This window comes from Chaetodon auriga, chromosome 11 (assembly GCF_051107435.1).
Source record: "Chaetodon auriga isolate fChaAug3 chromosome 11, fChaAug3.hap1, whole genome shotgun sequence".
Lineage (NCBI taxonomy): Eukaryota > Metazoa > Chordata > Actinopteri > Chaetodontiformes > Chaetodontidae > Chaetodon > Chaetodon auriga.
The window spans coordinates 27322023-27338996 of record NC_135084.1 but is presented as its reverse complement, the minus strand read 5'-3'; the positions used below and the strand labels follow the sequence as shown (position 1 = coordinate 27338996).

The 16974-nt window shown below is 42.8% G+C and overlaps 1 protein-coding gene across 1 annotated transcript in view; it reads right to left on the bottom strand.

The window, feature by feature from the left end:
- Positions 1-6201: 6201 nt before the first annotated feature.
- Positions 6202-16974, bottom strand: part of LOC143327999 (multidrug resistance-associated protein 1-like) — a 52028-nt gene continuing 41255 nt past the window's right edge. The window contains exon 30 of the mRNA XM_076742800.1: positions 6202-6310. Within this exon, the coding sequence (XP_076598915.1) occupies positions 6202-6310 (109 nt within the window). The remainder of the gene's footprint in view (positions 6311-16974) is intronic.

Genomic DNA, 16974 nt, shown 5'->3' with positions numbered 1-16974 from the left:
GTGGATACACCTTTAGTTAAGCATTTTTTGGACCATGGCTTGGCTTCCATGAGGATGGCTGGATTACAGAGGGATATTACTTGGACGGATTGGGAAAGGAAGAAGAGGGAAAGGTATTGGATATTTGCTTTGGGTACAAGGGAACCATTTGGCTTGAATGTTAAAACTAATTAGAGTTTTTTTTGGGCCAAAAATGACCTTTGAGGTGACCTTTCCCCACTTTTCTAACCTAACCCCTCCTCTTACCCTAACCTTAACCCCTCCCCTTTTCCCTAAACCTAACCCCTAACCTGCCCTAACCCTAACCATAACCCCTCCCCCCTCTTTTAAGCCCAACCCTGTTCTTGCCCTAACCTTAACCACAACCCTAGTGTGGCATTTCGTTTTTTATTAATTATTTCAATTTGGTTACATTTAAATTCATTTTAACATTTAATTTCATCACTGGGCATGTCACAAACCCTAACCAGATGTATTTTATTACAATTTAGTCACAATTGAGGGGGCGGAGTTACGCGATCTTACGCGAAGGGGGCGGAGTTAACGCGAGGCGTAACCCCGCCTTTTTTCCTAAAAACCTAACCCCTGACCTGCCCTAACCCTAACCATAACCCCTCCCCCCCTCTGTTTTAAGCCTAACCCTCTCTTTTCCCTAACCTTAACCTCAGCCCTTATTTGGTGTTTTTAATTAATTTAATTCATTTGGTTAAGTTAAAATTCATTTAAAATCTTCATTTCATGATTGGGTTTGATTAAAATTCATTTTGTCATTTATTACGTTAAATCGAGGGGGCGGGGTCACGCGGAAGTGACGCGCGAGGGGGCGGAGCTCACGGGGTCACACTATATGACCAGCCATCTTAGAGAGAGAGCTCATTTTCTCCCTGGCAGCCGATGAGTCAACATCTCTCCAGCTATTGGGGTAAGACTAATTCAGCCTCTTTAGACTCGCCAGCCATTTTGACTTTTGTCAGCCATCTTAGGCCTTTTAGTTAGTTGTGTGCCAGCCTGAAGAAGACCTAGATCGGGTCGAAACGTCGACTTTGGCACGCTCTTTTCCTTTTTTTTGGTTTTATTGGACAATCAGTTCATTTCTTTCCCTTTTTGGAAAGCACTTTTAGTTCATTTATACTCAATTCATTTTGTTTTTTGGTAAAGACAATTTTGTTTTGTTAAGTTAAATAGAATTATTCTTTCCCTTTTGGAAAGCACCCTAAGTTAGGTTTTGTTCAGAAAAATATAAAAAAAACATAAAAAAATAGAAAAAATAGAAAAATACTAAAAAACATATTGTTCTTTCCCTTTTGGAAAGCACGTTAAGTTTCCTTTTTTATTTAAACAAAGGTAAGTTTCCTTTTTTTATCAAAACAAATTTAAAACTAATTTAGTTTATATTATTCCTTTCCTCTTTTTTGGAAAGCGCTTTCATTTCATTGTTTATTTTGTTTAAACCAATATGGTTTATTTTGAGGATGATGGGGGTTGGACTGAGGTGCGCTACGGCAGACGCCGTGAGCGTACCCAGCAACCCCGGTATCCACGGGACCGTGGAGACGGGCGTGCTTATGGGTGGAAGGACCGTGCACCTCCCACCTCCTATTGGAGACGGGATTTTATCCCATATCCTAACCCTAACCCCTAACCCTACCACCCCAACCCTATTACACTTATTCAACCCTATTCTAATATTTTCCCTAACCACAACCCCTCAATTTGACCCTAACCTCAACCTCTAGCACCCCTTTAATTTAATTAATTAATATAATTTTTTTTTTTTTTTTTTTTTAAAAATATCCCAATTATCCCCAGCGGAGTGGATTGAGGCATGAAGGACAGCCTTTCCCTATATATAAATACACACACATATATATACATATATCATATACAATTTCATTCATTAATAAATAAATAAATAATTATTTACAAATTAATTCATACTTACCTTATTTACTTACCTGTTTACCTGTGGAAGAAAGACATAAATAAATAATTAAAAACATGTATATTATGCTATTATTGAAGATATGTGTGACTCTTTGTGTGTATGTAAAAAAAATATATATATATATATATTGAAAAAAATAAAAAAATATACTTACCTGTGGTGATGGGGCTGGCCCATCTCTGGGAGAGCTGGATGGAGTGTGCATCGATCGGGCCATCCCCTACGGGGATGGCCCGATCTAATATTGATCTCTCCCAACCAATTGTAACCCTTACTTACCTCCTTTATACTCACCTGGGATCCTGTGGGAAAGAACAAAACCTGTGGAAGAGAGAAAAGAGAAAAATTAATAACAACAAAAGAACAGAATTATTATGGACATGCCCAACCCCCACCCCTGTAACCCTACTCACCTTTTCCTTTTTTTTTTTTTTTTTTTTTTTTTTTTTTTTTTTTTTTTTCCTTTTACTTACCTGAGACCGGCTGGGAGATGGAACCTAGAAAAAGAAGAAAAGAAATGTTAATAAAACAATTATTACTATATATATCTCTGTTAGCATCATTGTATGAATATTATAACCTATGCATACTCTATATAATCCCATACTCACCTATATATTGATATATATCTTGTAATAATAAATAAACAAACAATGGAATGTATTTTCATGTATATAATATGTGTATGTATATGTATATATATATATATATATATATCACCTTAATGTATTTTTACACTTACCGTTTTTGTGTGGGGGGGGATGGGGCTGGCCCATCCTTTGGGGGACTGAGATGGAGTGTGCATGATCCCGCCGGCCCCTGCGGGGCCGACGGGATCTAAAAATCTTTTGTCCTTACCTTTGCCTACCTTTACTACCCACAAGCTTTACCATTTTCAGACATCGGAAGGGGGGTCCAAACCACTCGGGGGACCATGAAACATGCTCCTACACACTTTTTGGGGGACACTTTTGGCCTATGCCACTTTGTCATATTATCACACTTTTCCATATTCCCATACACATACATGGGAATATTAATATGGCCATAACTCTTCAACCAAATGTCACAGAGCTTCAGGACCACCACCGTTGGACTCAGGGTACATCAAATAGGGGGGGTAGACAAACTTTCAACCTTCTAGCTCCAAAAAAAATCTTCAGCATTTTTGCTGACATCAGCCTTTTCACCCTTAATCCTTTTCACCCTTAATCTTAAAAAAAACAGCCTGCTTTGCATTGAATTTTGTAATATTTTTTTATTTTCCACATATTCCTCAAAATATTTGGCCATTCAGACATGTTTTTTTCCAAAATGAAAGGGAAATGCTCACACTATGAAGCCCTGTAAGTACTCTCACAAAACCAGTGTCAGTATTAGTTGTCACTGACAGAAACTTACCACTGTTTTATGAAACCAAACTTACTTTAAACTTAGCAGAAACTGCACGTTATTCAGTGACTGTGACTCAATCCAAAACATTCTTTAAGTAACTACAGAATTTTCACTCATGAGTGCTACTTTTCCTAACAAGCTAACTATTTACAAAATAATAATAACAATAATAATAATGTTTTGGATTTTTGAAACATAATTTCTAGCATCCTCCACTGAACTCACACAACTGTGAACCACACTTTAAAATGAAAACAATGGTAACAACCAGGGCCGGGTTCTTGTTCTCTTTTTATCAATTTTGTTCATTGTTTTGGTCATTCTGCCAAATCTAACCGCTTTTTACAAGGACGACAGCAATCACAGGAATTGCTGACAGCTGAGTCTACGTCCACCATTAATATCAAATACATTAAGTAGTAAAATTACCAGCATGGACACTAAACATAACAATAAGCAAATCAGTATAATCAGTATGTGAATGGGGTACGTTAAAACATTTTGATGCTGTGTCACAATTAATTTAATTTTGCTGAGTTTCATCATCATGACATAAAATTAATGTCACAATTACACATTTCTTAATACAGTCCAAGTTACATGATCAGTTGATTTTACTGTCCATTCATTACTAGGAGCATGGAGCGCATTCTTGCTTTCTTTCTTTTTTTTTTTGTCTTTTCCCCTTTTTGTAACAACCAATTACAGCTTTTAGAAGACTGCGTCATACCTAGCAACCACACCTCCTCACTAAGATAAAAGTTTCCATACTCTCCTTACTCAGAGTTGCTCTCAGAATCAGAATCAGAATCAGAATGGCTTTATTAGTCCCCCGCAGGAGAAATTCCATTTCAGTTACATCCCGTCCAAGAAACACAAAAAAGACAGTGACACATAACAGGGGAGGACAGGAGCGGGAGAACTGTGGATCGCACACATGGAGAGCGCCCCATTTACTTAGATGTGAAAGAGGAAAAACAAGAGGGAAGAAGAGGGTAAAAAAAAAAGCAACTCCCAAACTAGGCTCCTGTGGGGGGGGGGGGGGGGGGGGGGGGGGGGGCACAGTGTGGGATTAGGAAAAAAAACACCTCGGCACATAAACAACATAGTAAGACATTACAACAAAATCTCAAGGACTTGCACATGTGGGAAGGGTGGGGGGAGTTGGGGAGGGTAGGTGTCGCAGTACAGACACTGGGGGCGCGTGCACGCAGCCACATTTGAGTGCCTCGCAACTGCGACAAGGGAGGGAGGGGGGTGGGAGCCACGAAGGCGTTGAGTTGGAGGTTGTGTGTGTGTGTCATATGTGTCTTCGTGTGTGTGTATGTGTAAGCCTGTGTACTTCATCTCCACTCAGTCCAACCCGTTGTCTCTGCCGTCTGATAACTGATGACGGAAACACAGCCGTAGCCGTGGAGACGACCTCGGAGAGTCCTGATCCAGAAACAAAGTTCACAGGAGTAGGGGGGTGATGGGGGAGGAGATAGGGCCGGAGCATCTTGTCTGCAAAACATCCAGGAGAGTGGAGAGACACCGGCCTTGGGAAGGCCAGCTATCACAGGGAGCCAATGAAGATAACAATTGTTTTGGGGCAGGCCAACACTGCAAATTTTCCGTCTGCCTTTGAGTCTCTCTGCGTCTCCCAGTGTCTTTGTTCAGATATATCCAAATTCGGTGGCCAATTTCATTCAGCCGAGCTGAAAACTTCTCCAAGTTGGCATCCGTCCTGCGAAAGAGTTCAGGGGTCGCATCCAGCCTGTGACCTTGATCAAGAATCACATCCAGCTTGCGATTTTGATCAAGAATCGCATCCAGCTTGCACCGAGCTCACACATCACTTGAGTCTGAGTGTTTACAGCCCTGCTCATTCCCTCAATCAAGACTGGCAGCTTCTCGATTGCCAAAAGTGCTACCAACATCTTCCGAACTTTGCGATAGATCAGGAAACTGCCAACTCCAGACAGCAGAAAGCCTGTTATCATAAATCCAATTATGAAGACGTCTTCAACATCCTCAAAGGAAAGGATCGACAGGCACACGATCCTCCACTTCTCCCAGGAGTCCATCGTGTATCCGGCTGCAAACGTTCCGTCAGGGCAGGCGGGCTCTCCTTTACCCAGTCTCTTAGTCGAGAAAATTTGGTCAATTGCGTTGAGAGACCAGCTGACCAAATCCATGATTTTAGGCTTCGGAAAGAAATGCAGAGAGAGGCTCCAATAGATCAGACAAAGACAGCACAAGACAAAGAGCAGCAGCAGGGCAGATAAGGGCAGGGAGGGAGCTACAGAAAAAGTGTCCGCCTTCGTTGAGAGCCAGAAGAAAAACAGACACTTCCTGAATCACTCTTAAGCTAACATTCCTTGCTAGGAATTTTAAGGCGAAGTTAGGAGCTCCCTTAGAGGACTCTAAAAAGCTTTGTGAATACAGGCCAAGGCTCTAAGTTTGCACACATATTGAATTATCAAAATAGTGAGTTAGGGATGAAACAGAGTTTGTCCAATATGAGTCCTATTCAGAAATCTGGATGCAGAGCCTGTCCTGAATATTAGTGACCTTCAAACCAAGCATTGACAGACGTTCACATACGAAATGTGTGTCAATACTATAAAGGTCCAACAAAAACTACAAAAAACAAAAACAAAAAAACAACTCGGCTTATCTTACATTAGAAAAGACTGATCGCACATTGATTTTACATGACCACATGACTACACCTGTAGAGTAAATCCATATACATAGGAATGGGGTTTTCTGTACATATTCAGGTTTTGACTCCAAAGTGCAGAAGAGGAGGTTGAAAGGTCATTAAACACAGATGATCTGTACATCTGTCCGACATCTAAATGGTGTCACACCATAACTCAGACCAAACCAGCCTCTAGACACATCTGATAGAAGTGACCCTGCAGACAGATGAGCTGAGACGGGGAGTCGATCTCTGCAATGGAACCTCGGTCCATCACTATGATCCTGAGGAGAGACAAGACAAGCCAAAAACCACAAGATGAGTCAGACAGATGATCACTACAGGATGTCAGGAAAACAAGACTGTGGATTCTGACACAAAATGAAGATGAGTTAGTCTATGAAGCACTGTTTTAAGTACTTTTTAAGATTTCTATGTCTTATTTTAAACCACTCTTTGCACGCACCACTTTAGTCATCACCTCATAATACGCAGCAAACCACTGTGATCCTAATGGGGGACAACAACATCAGGAACACTCTGAGGACCCAGGCACATCACCCATCCTTACCCAGGATCCTACTGACCAACATCCAGTCTGCAGGGAACAAGCTGGATGACCTCAGGGCAAGAATAAACTATCAAAGACATGTAAGGGACTGTAAAACCCTCTGCCTTGTGGAAACACTACTGACAAAATCACACCATTCAGCCAGAAGAGTCTTTCTCTGCACTGAATGAACAGCACACTCCAGAAAAGCAAGAGGTGGCTAGGTGTGTCTCATGGTGAAAAGCCACAGGCAAAACAGCAGGAACCACATATTGCTCAGAAACTTCTGTTTGCCATGAAATGCCACTGGTTCAATCTTTCCTGGGCGTTCACCTCACTTTATCTTCAGTATGGTCTACATTTCACCACAGGCAGACATGGAGATCACTACCAAACTAACCACAAAGACACAACCCTGTTTGTGGCCATTAATTTCAACAGCACTACCCTCTGACAGATGTTGCCCAAGTTTTGACATGCCCTACCATGAACTCTGCACCACTGCTGACAACTTCAGATACCTCACTGTCTGTATCATAGAGGATTTATCATGGTCCTCTTACCTTGGTGAAGAAAGTCTGTCAGGGTATCTACGACCTCAAATAGCTAAGGGACTTCAGGCTGCCCATCAACGTGCTAAGCACTTTCTGTCCCTGCACAAAACAGAGAGTCTTGACAGATAGCATGACCATCTTTTTTGGGAACAACACCAAGTGGGACCGCCTGGCTCTGCAGAGGGTAGTGCAGTCAGCAGGATGTAATATTAGATGTCAGCTCTCGGTCATACAGGACATTCACAGTGAGAGGTGCAGGACAAGGACTGAGAGGATTATTAAAGAATTCAATCACCCAAGAACAGACTCTTCTCTGTGCTGTTACCAAGAAGGCAAGAACAGAAAGGATAGAGAGGAGTTTCTTCCCTCAGGCCATTCGGTTCCTGAACTAGTGACTGTACTTATAACTTATAATACTGTCATACATCACTTTCACACTGACGTCACCTTAAATTACATATCTTATCCTCTGCTTATATTGTTTCATTATTCTGAAATGCACACTGAAGTTTGAAAATCATTACTGATTACATATTTAATTGTTCTGCCATTAATTTTAACTCTATGTATTTCTTTATTTTATTTAATTTTATGTATTTCCTTGATTCTTTTACATTTTAGTGTTAGATTAATTTTTATTTTGGTTATCAATTTGTTTTACTTGTTTGTCAGCTAGGTCCTTAAAAATTTCATTATACATTGTTCTGTGCATGCTTGTATATGGTGTAGTATAATTTTTCTCAATAAGACATGTGAAGATATGTGAGAATTGAGTCAAACACTGTAACCAATGGTAGTTTGTAGCAGAAGTGTGATGGTAGTTTGTAGCAGAAGTGTGATAGTAGAGAAGTAGAAAAGGCACACAGAGGAGTCAGGAGGGTGATACTATGCAAGGCTGACATTGCGCAGCTAACACTGCGCAGCAGAAGTCAGATATCAAGAGATCATATGAGCCTATATCTGCATCATGAGCCTTTGGTACTTTCCGGTACTTTCCATGATTCTGCAGGTGTCTCTGCAGCCGGTGTTGGCCGGTTCTAACCGGTTTTGACCAGTACTAACTGTGACCTGTATAACCCTGTGTGTCCTCATATAACCTTACTGTATTCAAACTATACTACGTATTTACCATGAGAAACAATAATGATTACCAATCATACTGTGATGATGATTATCAAGCATACTGTGATCAATGAATGCTGATATTTGATGATTATTGTGATTATACATATTTTTAAAAAAGAGAATGCACGACAAGCAAAAGCTAATGGTGTAATTGTAAGAAGTAAATACTTTTTAAAAAATAGAACCCAAGACGACCAGTAGCTAATGGTGTAATTTGGAAGAATAGAGAAGAAAAGAAAAGGAAAGCATCCTCAAGATGCACTGTTGATGTATCAATACAAGTTTTGATAAGATAGGGAAAATCCGGGCAGGAAAACTGCCAAATGATAACGTAATGGTGTATAACAAATAGAAGAATCAGAAAAAGAGAAGATACCCCAAGGGCGGGGGTGACCTTGAACAAACTGTATAAAAGACAGACACAGACCCTTGTAAGTTGGAGAGACTTGGAGAGCTTCATTGGAGCTACACCTTGTGTTTCCCCTTTGTTGTCGACAATAAAGTTGCTTCTCGGACTTCGACTCCTGCAGCCTTTTTGAGCATTTTTCTTGGACAGCTGAATCTGATTTACAACATATCAGTGGCGAGCCAGCCCCAGGAGAGGATACGGACAAGGAGGTCTCCAACACCAGAGGCACCTACGCTCTATCACCAGACACTTGGGCCCACCAAATTTAAGGTAAGCAGAGCTTTTATTTCTGCTAATTAGGAAAGAGTGTCTGAGTGATGAGAGTAGTCCGCCCAGGTGATTGGTATGATTCTCTGATGATCCACCTCTGCCGAATCTAACATATTCTGAAATCACTAAATTGTTTAATAATTGCGGGAGGCAGCCGAGAGGCATTGTCTGTCTATGTCTGCTTAGGCTTTGTGTTTGTGTATATGTCTGTGTCTGTCTTAGTGCTTCAGCAACAACCATGGTGCGGACATGAATGAACGGGGAGAATGTGAAAAAATCATATTTAATATATGCATTGCATGCTGGTTGATTGCAACATTGGTGTTTGCTGGAGGGCTAATTTGGCTGGTATTGAATAAGGACGATTAGAGATAACGGAGTAGGCGTCCTAGTAGAGATAAGTCTGAATATTCAGAAAGTGAAAGTGACGCGGACCCCGTAGTGAGGCCTTATCAATGTTGAGGAAGTGAATTTGGGAGGTAAAAGTTGTACCACCAACACAGATCTGGACAGGAGTAAATGAAGCTTTACGAGGTCTTAAAGCACCTTAGATGTTGATTTAAGGTTGGAAGTAGGCCGTTCATGTTGAGGAAGTGTATTGAGCGTGCAAAGATAAGAAGATAGATGAGACTGAGGATCGTGTGTAACGGGGAGATCTGTGTGATAATAGTATATCAAGCCAAAGCAGGCACAGTTGTCTGTTTTATGTGTGTAATAGTCAGACGCCCATGGATACCGCCGCCTAAAAAGAATTAGTCGGGTCTGAACGGGTGGGTTGTCTGGCCGTCGACGTAGTCAACATTTATGGATACCGCTTTTCTGAACTAGAAGAGGTCTGAACGGGTAAATGCTTGACAACACCGGTGGGTCGTCAACATGGATACCGCTGTCTAGAAATAGATAGGTCTGCACGGGTGATTGATTGACCAGCGCGCCGCTGCCCAAAATGAGGCAGCAGCCACCTGCTTGAGTGGCTACCTCGCTTAGTTAAGCGAGAGTAAAGAAGTGCACAAAATCACTAGGTAGTGATTTCAAGAGAAAACCGCAAAAAGAACTAAAAAAGGAGATACAGAAAATAAGAGCAGAAGAGCGCTGAAACGGTTACGGGAGAAAAAGGGTTAAGAAAGAAGGAGAAAAGTAAGCAGAGGCGAAGGGAGGGGTGAGCTGGCCTCTTCCCCTCTCACACGCGACCTTGACACACACACAAGGGAGTGCAGGTGCAGAAGCTACATACACACACATACGAGTAGGAGAAGACTAGTCGAGACACACACACACACACAGGAAAGAAAGTTGTGAGGTGACACACACACACCAGAGGCCTCGGTGTTGGGTTACTTCAAGAAAAAGGGGAGGAGCAGATAAAGCTTCTCTGCTTCTGATACTCTGATTCAAGATTGAGAATCTGCAGCAAATAGCTCATCAGTCATCAACTGGGCATATTATTTTAGGGATTTTGACGCTGCTAGGATTTTTGATATTTCTCAGCGGCATTATATGGAGAATAATGGAAGATTTGAATACTGCATAGACAATAAGAGAAATAGCATGAAATAATAAGATCAATATTGGATAACCGCTTAATAGTAATACTAATAAATAAGTCATTGAGATAAAAGAAAATTTAAGTAAATAATAAGAAAGGTGAATGGATGAAGAAAGAGAAAGTAGTGATAGTGAAGACGAGATATTGACTCCTGAGCACATAAGCAGCACAGGAAATATTAAAGAAACCAGTGGCATAAGAACACACTTTTGGTTGGAACGAACTTACATTGATGAAGACGGAGTAGAAAATTGGCAAACTGAACAAGAAATTAATCTGAAATTGTGGATGATTACACGGATTGTTAATTTGGCTCAAGCTAAAGAGGAGTTTCCTGAGGTACCGTGGGAAAAAGTGATACGAGATTTGTGGGTGCCAGGCACTTTGGCATTAATATTGGAGGCATTGTGTAAAAACCCACTTGCTTCGGCGACTCTCCCTTTGCGTCCTTTTTTAGGGATTCCTGAAAATTTAACTATTAGAGGGGTACACAGAGCTGCAGTAGATCCGCGACTGGAGATACGTATCGTCCCCAGGAAGGTAGAGTGGGAAACAGGGAAATTTGGATATATTACAAAAACCCCTGCCGCGAACGGATCTGAAAATTTGAGATACGACCCCACTAGGACACCTATGCTCAAACGAGGCATAACTGCGGGAAAAATATTAGTATTAATAAGAACAAGGGAAGAAGGCGTGCCTGAACTCACTAGACAAGAGTCAGGAGCAAAACAAGGATTTATGGGAATCAAAATGTCAAAAGGGGAAGGGCTGTTAACCCCAGTAGAACTGGTGATAAGACAGCATCCAGATTATGCAAAACAAATTAAGCAATGCATGACAAAGTGGCACAAGCGAACATCAGGAAGACTACAGTGGCCTGAAAAGGGAACCTTTGAAGCATCCTGCTGCAGAGAAGTGGAAGCTAATATTAAACATTACAAGGCTAAAGACACAAGCAACAGCAGAGAAGGAAAAAGGGCCAGGGAAAGAGAAGTGCTCAGCTGGTTCAGAGAAACAGCAAAACAACACCTGATGGACGTGAGACAAATGCCTGCCATGGCGAAAGAAAAGGAGAAGACAGCAGAGCCACAAGTGAAGCCCTCTGCTCCAATGGAAACATTACTGCCTCCTCCATACACACCTGAAGCAGCTTACACGACAGTAAAACAGTGTCCAATACTGGGAGCAGAAAGAAAAACCGAAGGCGAAATAGTGGGCAGATTTACCATTAATTGGAACCAACCACCTGCTGAAGAAGAAAGAGAAAACAGCGAGGCAGGTGAAAGCTCATCTTCCATCAGATCAGTATGTGACAGCATGGAAGAATGTTCCAGCAAAAGACATGAAGAAATGGCCACCCCTCAGACTGAAGATGAGAGAGATAGAGCTGATTATGCAAAATTATCAAAAAATCATGCTGCAGAAGACACAAGAGAACAACAACAGCGACATCCTTGCCCGAAAAAGTGCTCATTTGAGCAAGAAGAGGAACGAAGTCCAGAAGAATGCAGAGATTCCTGCAGAGGGCAGCAAAGCCACCCTCCTCCAAGAGGCAGCAACAATCCTTTCATACAGTCTCCCTTGCCAAGGTCGAGTCCTACACCCTCTGAAATGTCCAGAGACCGGGAAAGAGAAGAAATACGACGGGAGCTGGAAGAAGTATTTGTCCTCAGTGAACAACAGAGAAAGTTGAGAGGACAAATGAAAGAGTTACAGAAGACCAATCAAGAGTTAATGCAACTCCGAAGAGAAAACCAACGCCTTTCAATGATGGAATCGCCATCCACCTCCCAAACCGTGAATTTGGAGTTGAGAGGAACACTGAGAACTGAAGAAAGAGAAATGGATGACTATCCAAGACGCTCCTTCAATGAGCCAGAGGACGATCTGATGACCTTTGCCGAACCACTGGCAGATCCAGAAGATAGAAGGATGTATCAAGTTGGTGGCATGACTCTCAGAAATAAAAAACAACTGAAAGGCCCATACAACGAACCAGCCTATCACCAGATGCCACTAGTGACAAAAGGCCCGAACAACATCCGACAATATGTGCCTTGGTCATTCTGTGACATGATTGGGCTGGCAGGAAGATTGCCAGACATACATGAAGGGGCTAACAAATGGATCACTGCCCTGGAAGAGAACACAGCAGGAGTCACCCTTGCTTTGGGAGACATTAAAGCACTGCTCATGTATGTAGCAGGCAAATCGACCACAGAAGAAGTTTTTCATGGAGCACAGCTACGTGCAGCTGTGACGGGACACACGGTTGATGGTGTCGGCTTCAATGGACATCGAGGGGCAATATGGACAGAGGTGAGGAAACAGTTCCCAGAGAAAATGGATCCCTCAAAGCTGGAAGGAGAAAAATTGAAGGATGACGAATGTCCCGCCAAGTTCCTGAGAACCTTTCAAAACCGATGGAGAGAGGAGACAGGAGGTGCATGGAATGCCAATGACACCACCAAAAGCTTGTTTAAAGTGATGGTAAAGAAAGCCATGCCTCAAGAAGTGCAGAAACGCCTGGACAATGTGGTGGGCCTGATGAAGATGGAATGGCCTTTATTCTCTGAACATCTTATACATCATGTAGAGAACACAAGAAAAGAGAAACAAAAAGAAGAAGAGGTGACTAAACATCTGGCTAGCAAGCTCACTCAGCTGCAACTAAATGAGCTGAGCACCAAGCAGAAGAAAGAGAAAAGCAAAGTGCAAGCTCCGGTGTTCACCATAGACCCACCTCCAGCGCCTTCAGCAGTGGTAACTATGCATCAACAGCCAATGGCACCTCAGCCAACAGCCCTGCCACAAACACAACAGGCGTCTGTGCCCCTGTCTCCACCTGTCATTCAACAGCCACCTCAGCAGACTCCTCCTCCGCCTCCTGTTCATGTGTATGTGAATCAGCCGCCACCAAATAGAGCGCCACCTTTCAGAGGTCAGCCAGGACAAAGAGGAGGCCTGTATCGCCAAGGGAGAGGAAGAGGATTTTCCTCCCAAATGATGAGGCAAGCTCAATCGCAGACTCAGTTAAATGCTGCATCAGATGAAGAGGTAATGTGCTGGGGCTGTGGGCAGAAAGGTCACCGTCGAAGTGACTGTCCTATCAATCCTTGGATAGGACCAGCCAAAGAGTGGCAACAATAGGGGAGCCCAGAGGAGTCAGAGAGGAAATATATGACACCGGTTGTATCCACCCAACCTCAAGATGAACCAACTGTCGACGTTGTCATACAAAATCAAAGATATGATTTTATGGTGGATACAGGAGCCACTTATTCTTGTATCGGCAGTGAAGGCTCCTCTCTTCCTCTCTCAGGCCTATCCATCAAGACCGTAGGCTTCTCTGGGACAACTCAAGTAACTCCTCTAACACAACCGGTGCACATGGTAATCTGCGACAGAACAATAACAGCGCCTTTGTTGTATTCTGAAAATACACCCATCAATCTTTTGGGACGAGACATCCTATGCCCACTAAAAGCTACTATCGTCTGCACTCACAAAGGACTCAAGCTGGAATTCATGAAAGAACACACCCCCCATATGATGGCTGCTTTGGAACTGCCAGAAATACTGGACAATGACAAACCTCAAGCTTATGTGCAGCCCATGGTGTATTGGATCCAATGGCCAGCTGAATCAGAGCTAGCGCGCCAGTGGAACACATGGAAAGCTCTGGTGCAAAGTGAATTTCCCTCTGCACAGGAACCACAGCTGCCATTACATTGCACTCTGATGTTTGATGAGAGACAGCAGCATACTGACTACAAAGAGTGCTGGACAGAACTGATTACTGGTAGAATATTCCCCATGACGTGTCAGGATCTGTATGTTGGCCCCCAAGGAGCAGCAGCAGCGGTATTACTACCTCCAGAACTGCACCACTGGTTTCAAGTACTAAACTCTGTTCCACATGTCACTCTCATGATAGCTGAAGGACGTGAATCACATCACCTAGGACCAATGATGAAAGACGTTCTACAGGTGACGAATTGGAGACCCACCCATAATCCACAAATACATTCCTCCTTCAATGGACAGTATTTGAAAATCTCCATACAGACGTATGATGAAGGAACAGCAGTCCAAGTATTACTGAGCCAGAGAATCCCAACACTAATGCCACTTTCAGAAGAACACAAAGTACTGCTCAGTAAAGTACCCCCCAGATTGTGGTCACAAAGTAAAACAGATATAGGGCTAGTTAAGTCAGCACAACCAGTCCAAATCAAAGTCAAAGAAGGAATCGTATTTCCATACAAAAAACAATATCCGCTAAAAGAACATCAAGTCGAGGGAATACAACCTATTATCAAGGGCCTGATAGCAGCAGGAGTGTTAAAACCTACTAAAAGTCCGTGTAATACGCCGATCTTTCCTCTTAAAAAGCCAAATTCCGACGATTATCGATTAGTACACGATCTGCGCCCCATCAATGCCATCGTTGAGGCAGAAATACCTGTGGTACCGGACCCACATACCATTCTTTCTAATATTCCACATGACGCCTGCTGGTATACGGCCATTGATCTGTGTTCAGCGTTCTTTAGTGTACCTTTACACCCAGACTCACAGTACCTTTTTGCTTTCACCTTTAAAGGGCAGCAATATACTTACACACGTCTTGCACAAGGCTACGTTGAGAGCCCATCAATATTCAACAGAGTATTGGCAAATGATCTTCAACACTTAGAACTCACGAGTACTGTGTTACAATATATGGATGATCTGTTGATTTGCAGTACTTCCAAAGAACAGTGTCTCGAGGATTCAGTCTCCGTTCTGATGGCACTGGAAAAAGGGGGACATAAAGTAAGCAAAGACAAACTACAATTCTGCCAACCACGAGTCGAATATCTGGGCAGACAACTTTGTGGTAATAAACGAACCATTGCGCCCTCACAAATTGAGGCAGTGACAAAAGCTCCCAAACCACAAACGGTGGGACAAATGCTCTCCTTCTTGGGGATGGCCGGTTTCAGTCGACCATGGATCTGTGATTATGCTATTAAAACAGCTCCACTGCGTGGTTTAGTTCGAGCTGCAGGACAAACGAATGGCTCAGCCGAACTGCAGTGGACTCCAGAAGCTGAAGGAGCCTTTCAGTCCCTTAAACAAGACATGCAACAGGCCCCAGCACTTGGCAACCCTAATTATGCTAATGTATTTCATTTATATGTTGCAGAAAAATCAGGATACGCGTGCGCGGTACTGATGCAGGAAACTCCCACTGGTAAGCAACCATTGGCTTATTACAGCACTAAGCTAGATAATATTGAGACAGGTCTGCCTCCCTGTTATCAGGGGCTAGCAGCAGCTGCTTTTGCCTTCCAGAAAGCATCAGCCATTACAATGGGACATCCAACCATTTTGTATACGTCACATCAATTGCATGCATTGATCACAAGTCCCAGATTTGTTTTAACACAAGCTCGTAGGACAGGATATGAGGTAATCCTCTCAGCCCCAGAGCTCACTATTCAACGATGTAACACAATTAATCCTGCCACAAGAATGGTGACACCTGTAGATGGGACACCACATGATTGTGTCGAACACACAGATAAGTTCTTAAAGCCACGACAAGACTTATACAATCAACCCATACCAGCACAGCTTACCTACTTTGTGGATGGTTCCTGTTTTAAGGATGCTGCAGGAAATCATGCTGGTTATGCTATTATACAACTGCATCCTGATGATACATTTACTGAAGTAAAGACTATGAAATGTGCTCAACCTTGTTCTGCCCAACTTGCAGAAATCAAAGCTTTGACTGAAGCATGCCGCCTGGCGGCTGGAAAAACTTTAAATGTCTACACAGACTCGCAATATGCATATGCAGTCTGCCATATTCATGGCATAATTTGGAAACAAAGAGGCTTCCTCAGAGCAGATGGAACCCCAGTAACTCATGGACAAGCCATCTCAGATCTTCTACAAGCAATTCATTATCCTAAAGCACTTGCCATTATAAAATGCGCAGCTCACCAAACTACAAACACTCTGATAGCTAAAGGCAATAATCTAGCAGATGAAGCTGCAAAACGTATAGCCACATCCACCTGTATGGGACCTATAGTGCTAGCTGAAGATTGTGAGCCTCTCACAACCTTAACATCTCTTATAGCAGCACAAGCCGCAGCAGGCCCCTACGAACATTCTGTATGGCGTAAAAGGGGAGCATTTAAAAACAATGATACAGGCCCCACACCAGGTCTCTGGCGAGGCCCACGTGGCCATTTTGTTCTTCCTTCTTCCCTCACTAAGATTGCTATTCTTGATGCGCATGGTCAAGACCATTGCGCAAGGGGGGAGGTACTGAGACGACTTCAGCCTGTATGGTGGTCACCATTTTTGGCCGCTATGGTTGACAGAACATTACAAGAATGTGAGGTATGTGCACAATACAACATACGAAAATCGTTCACAGCGCCACTCGCACATATTCCACCACCAGAGGGACCTTTTCGGCATTTAATGAT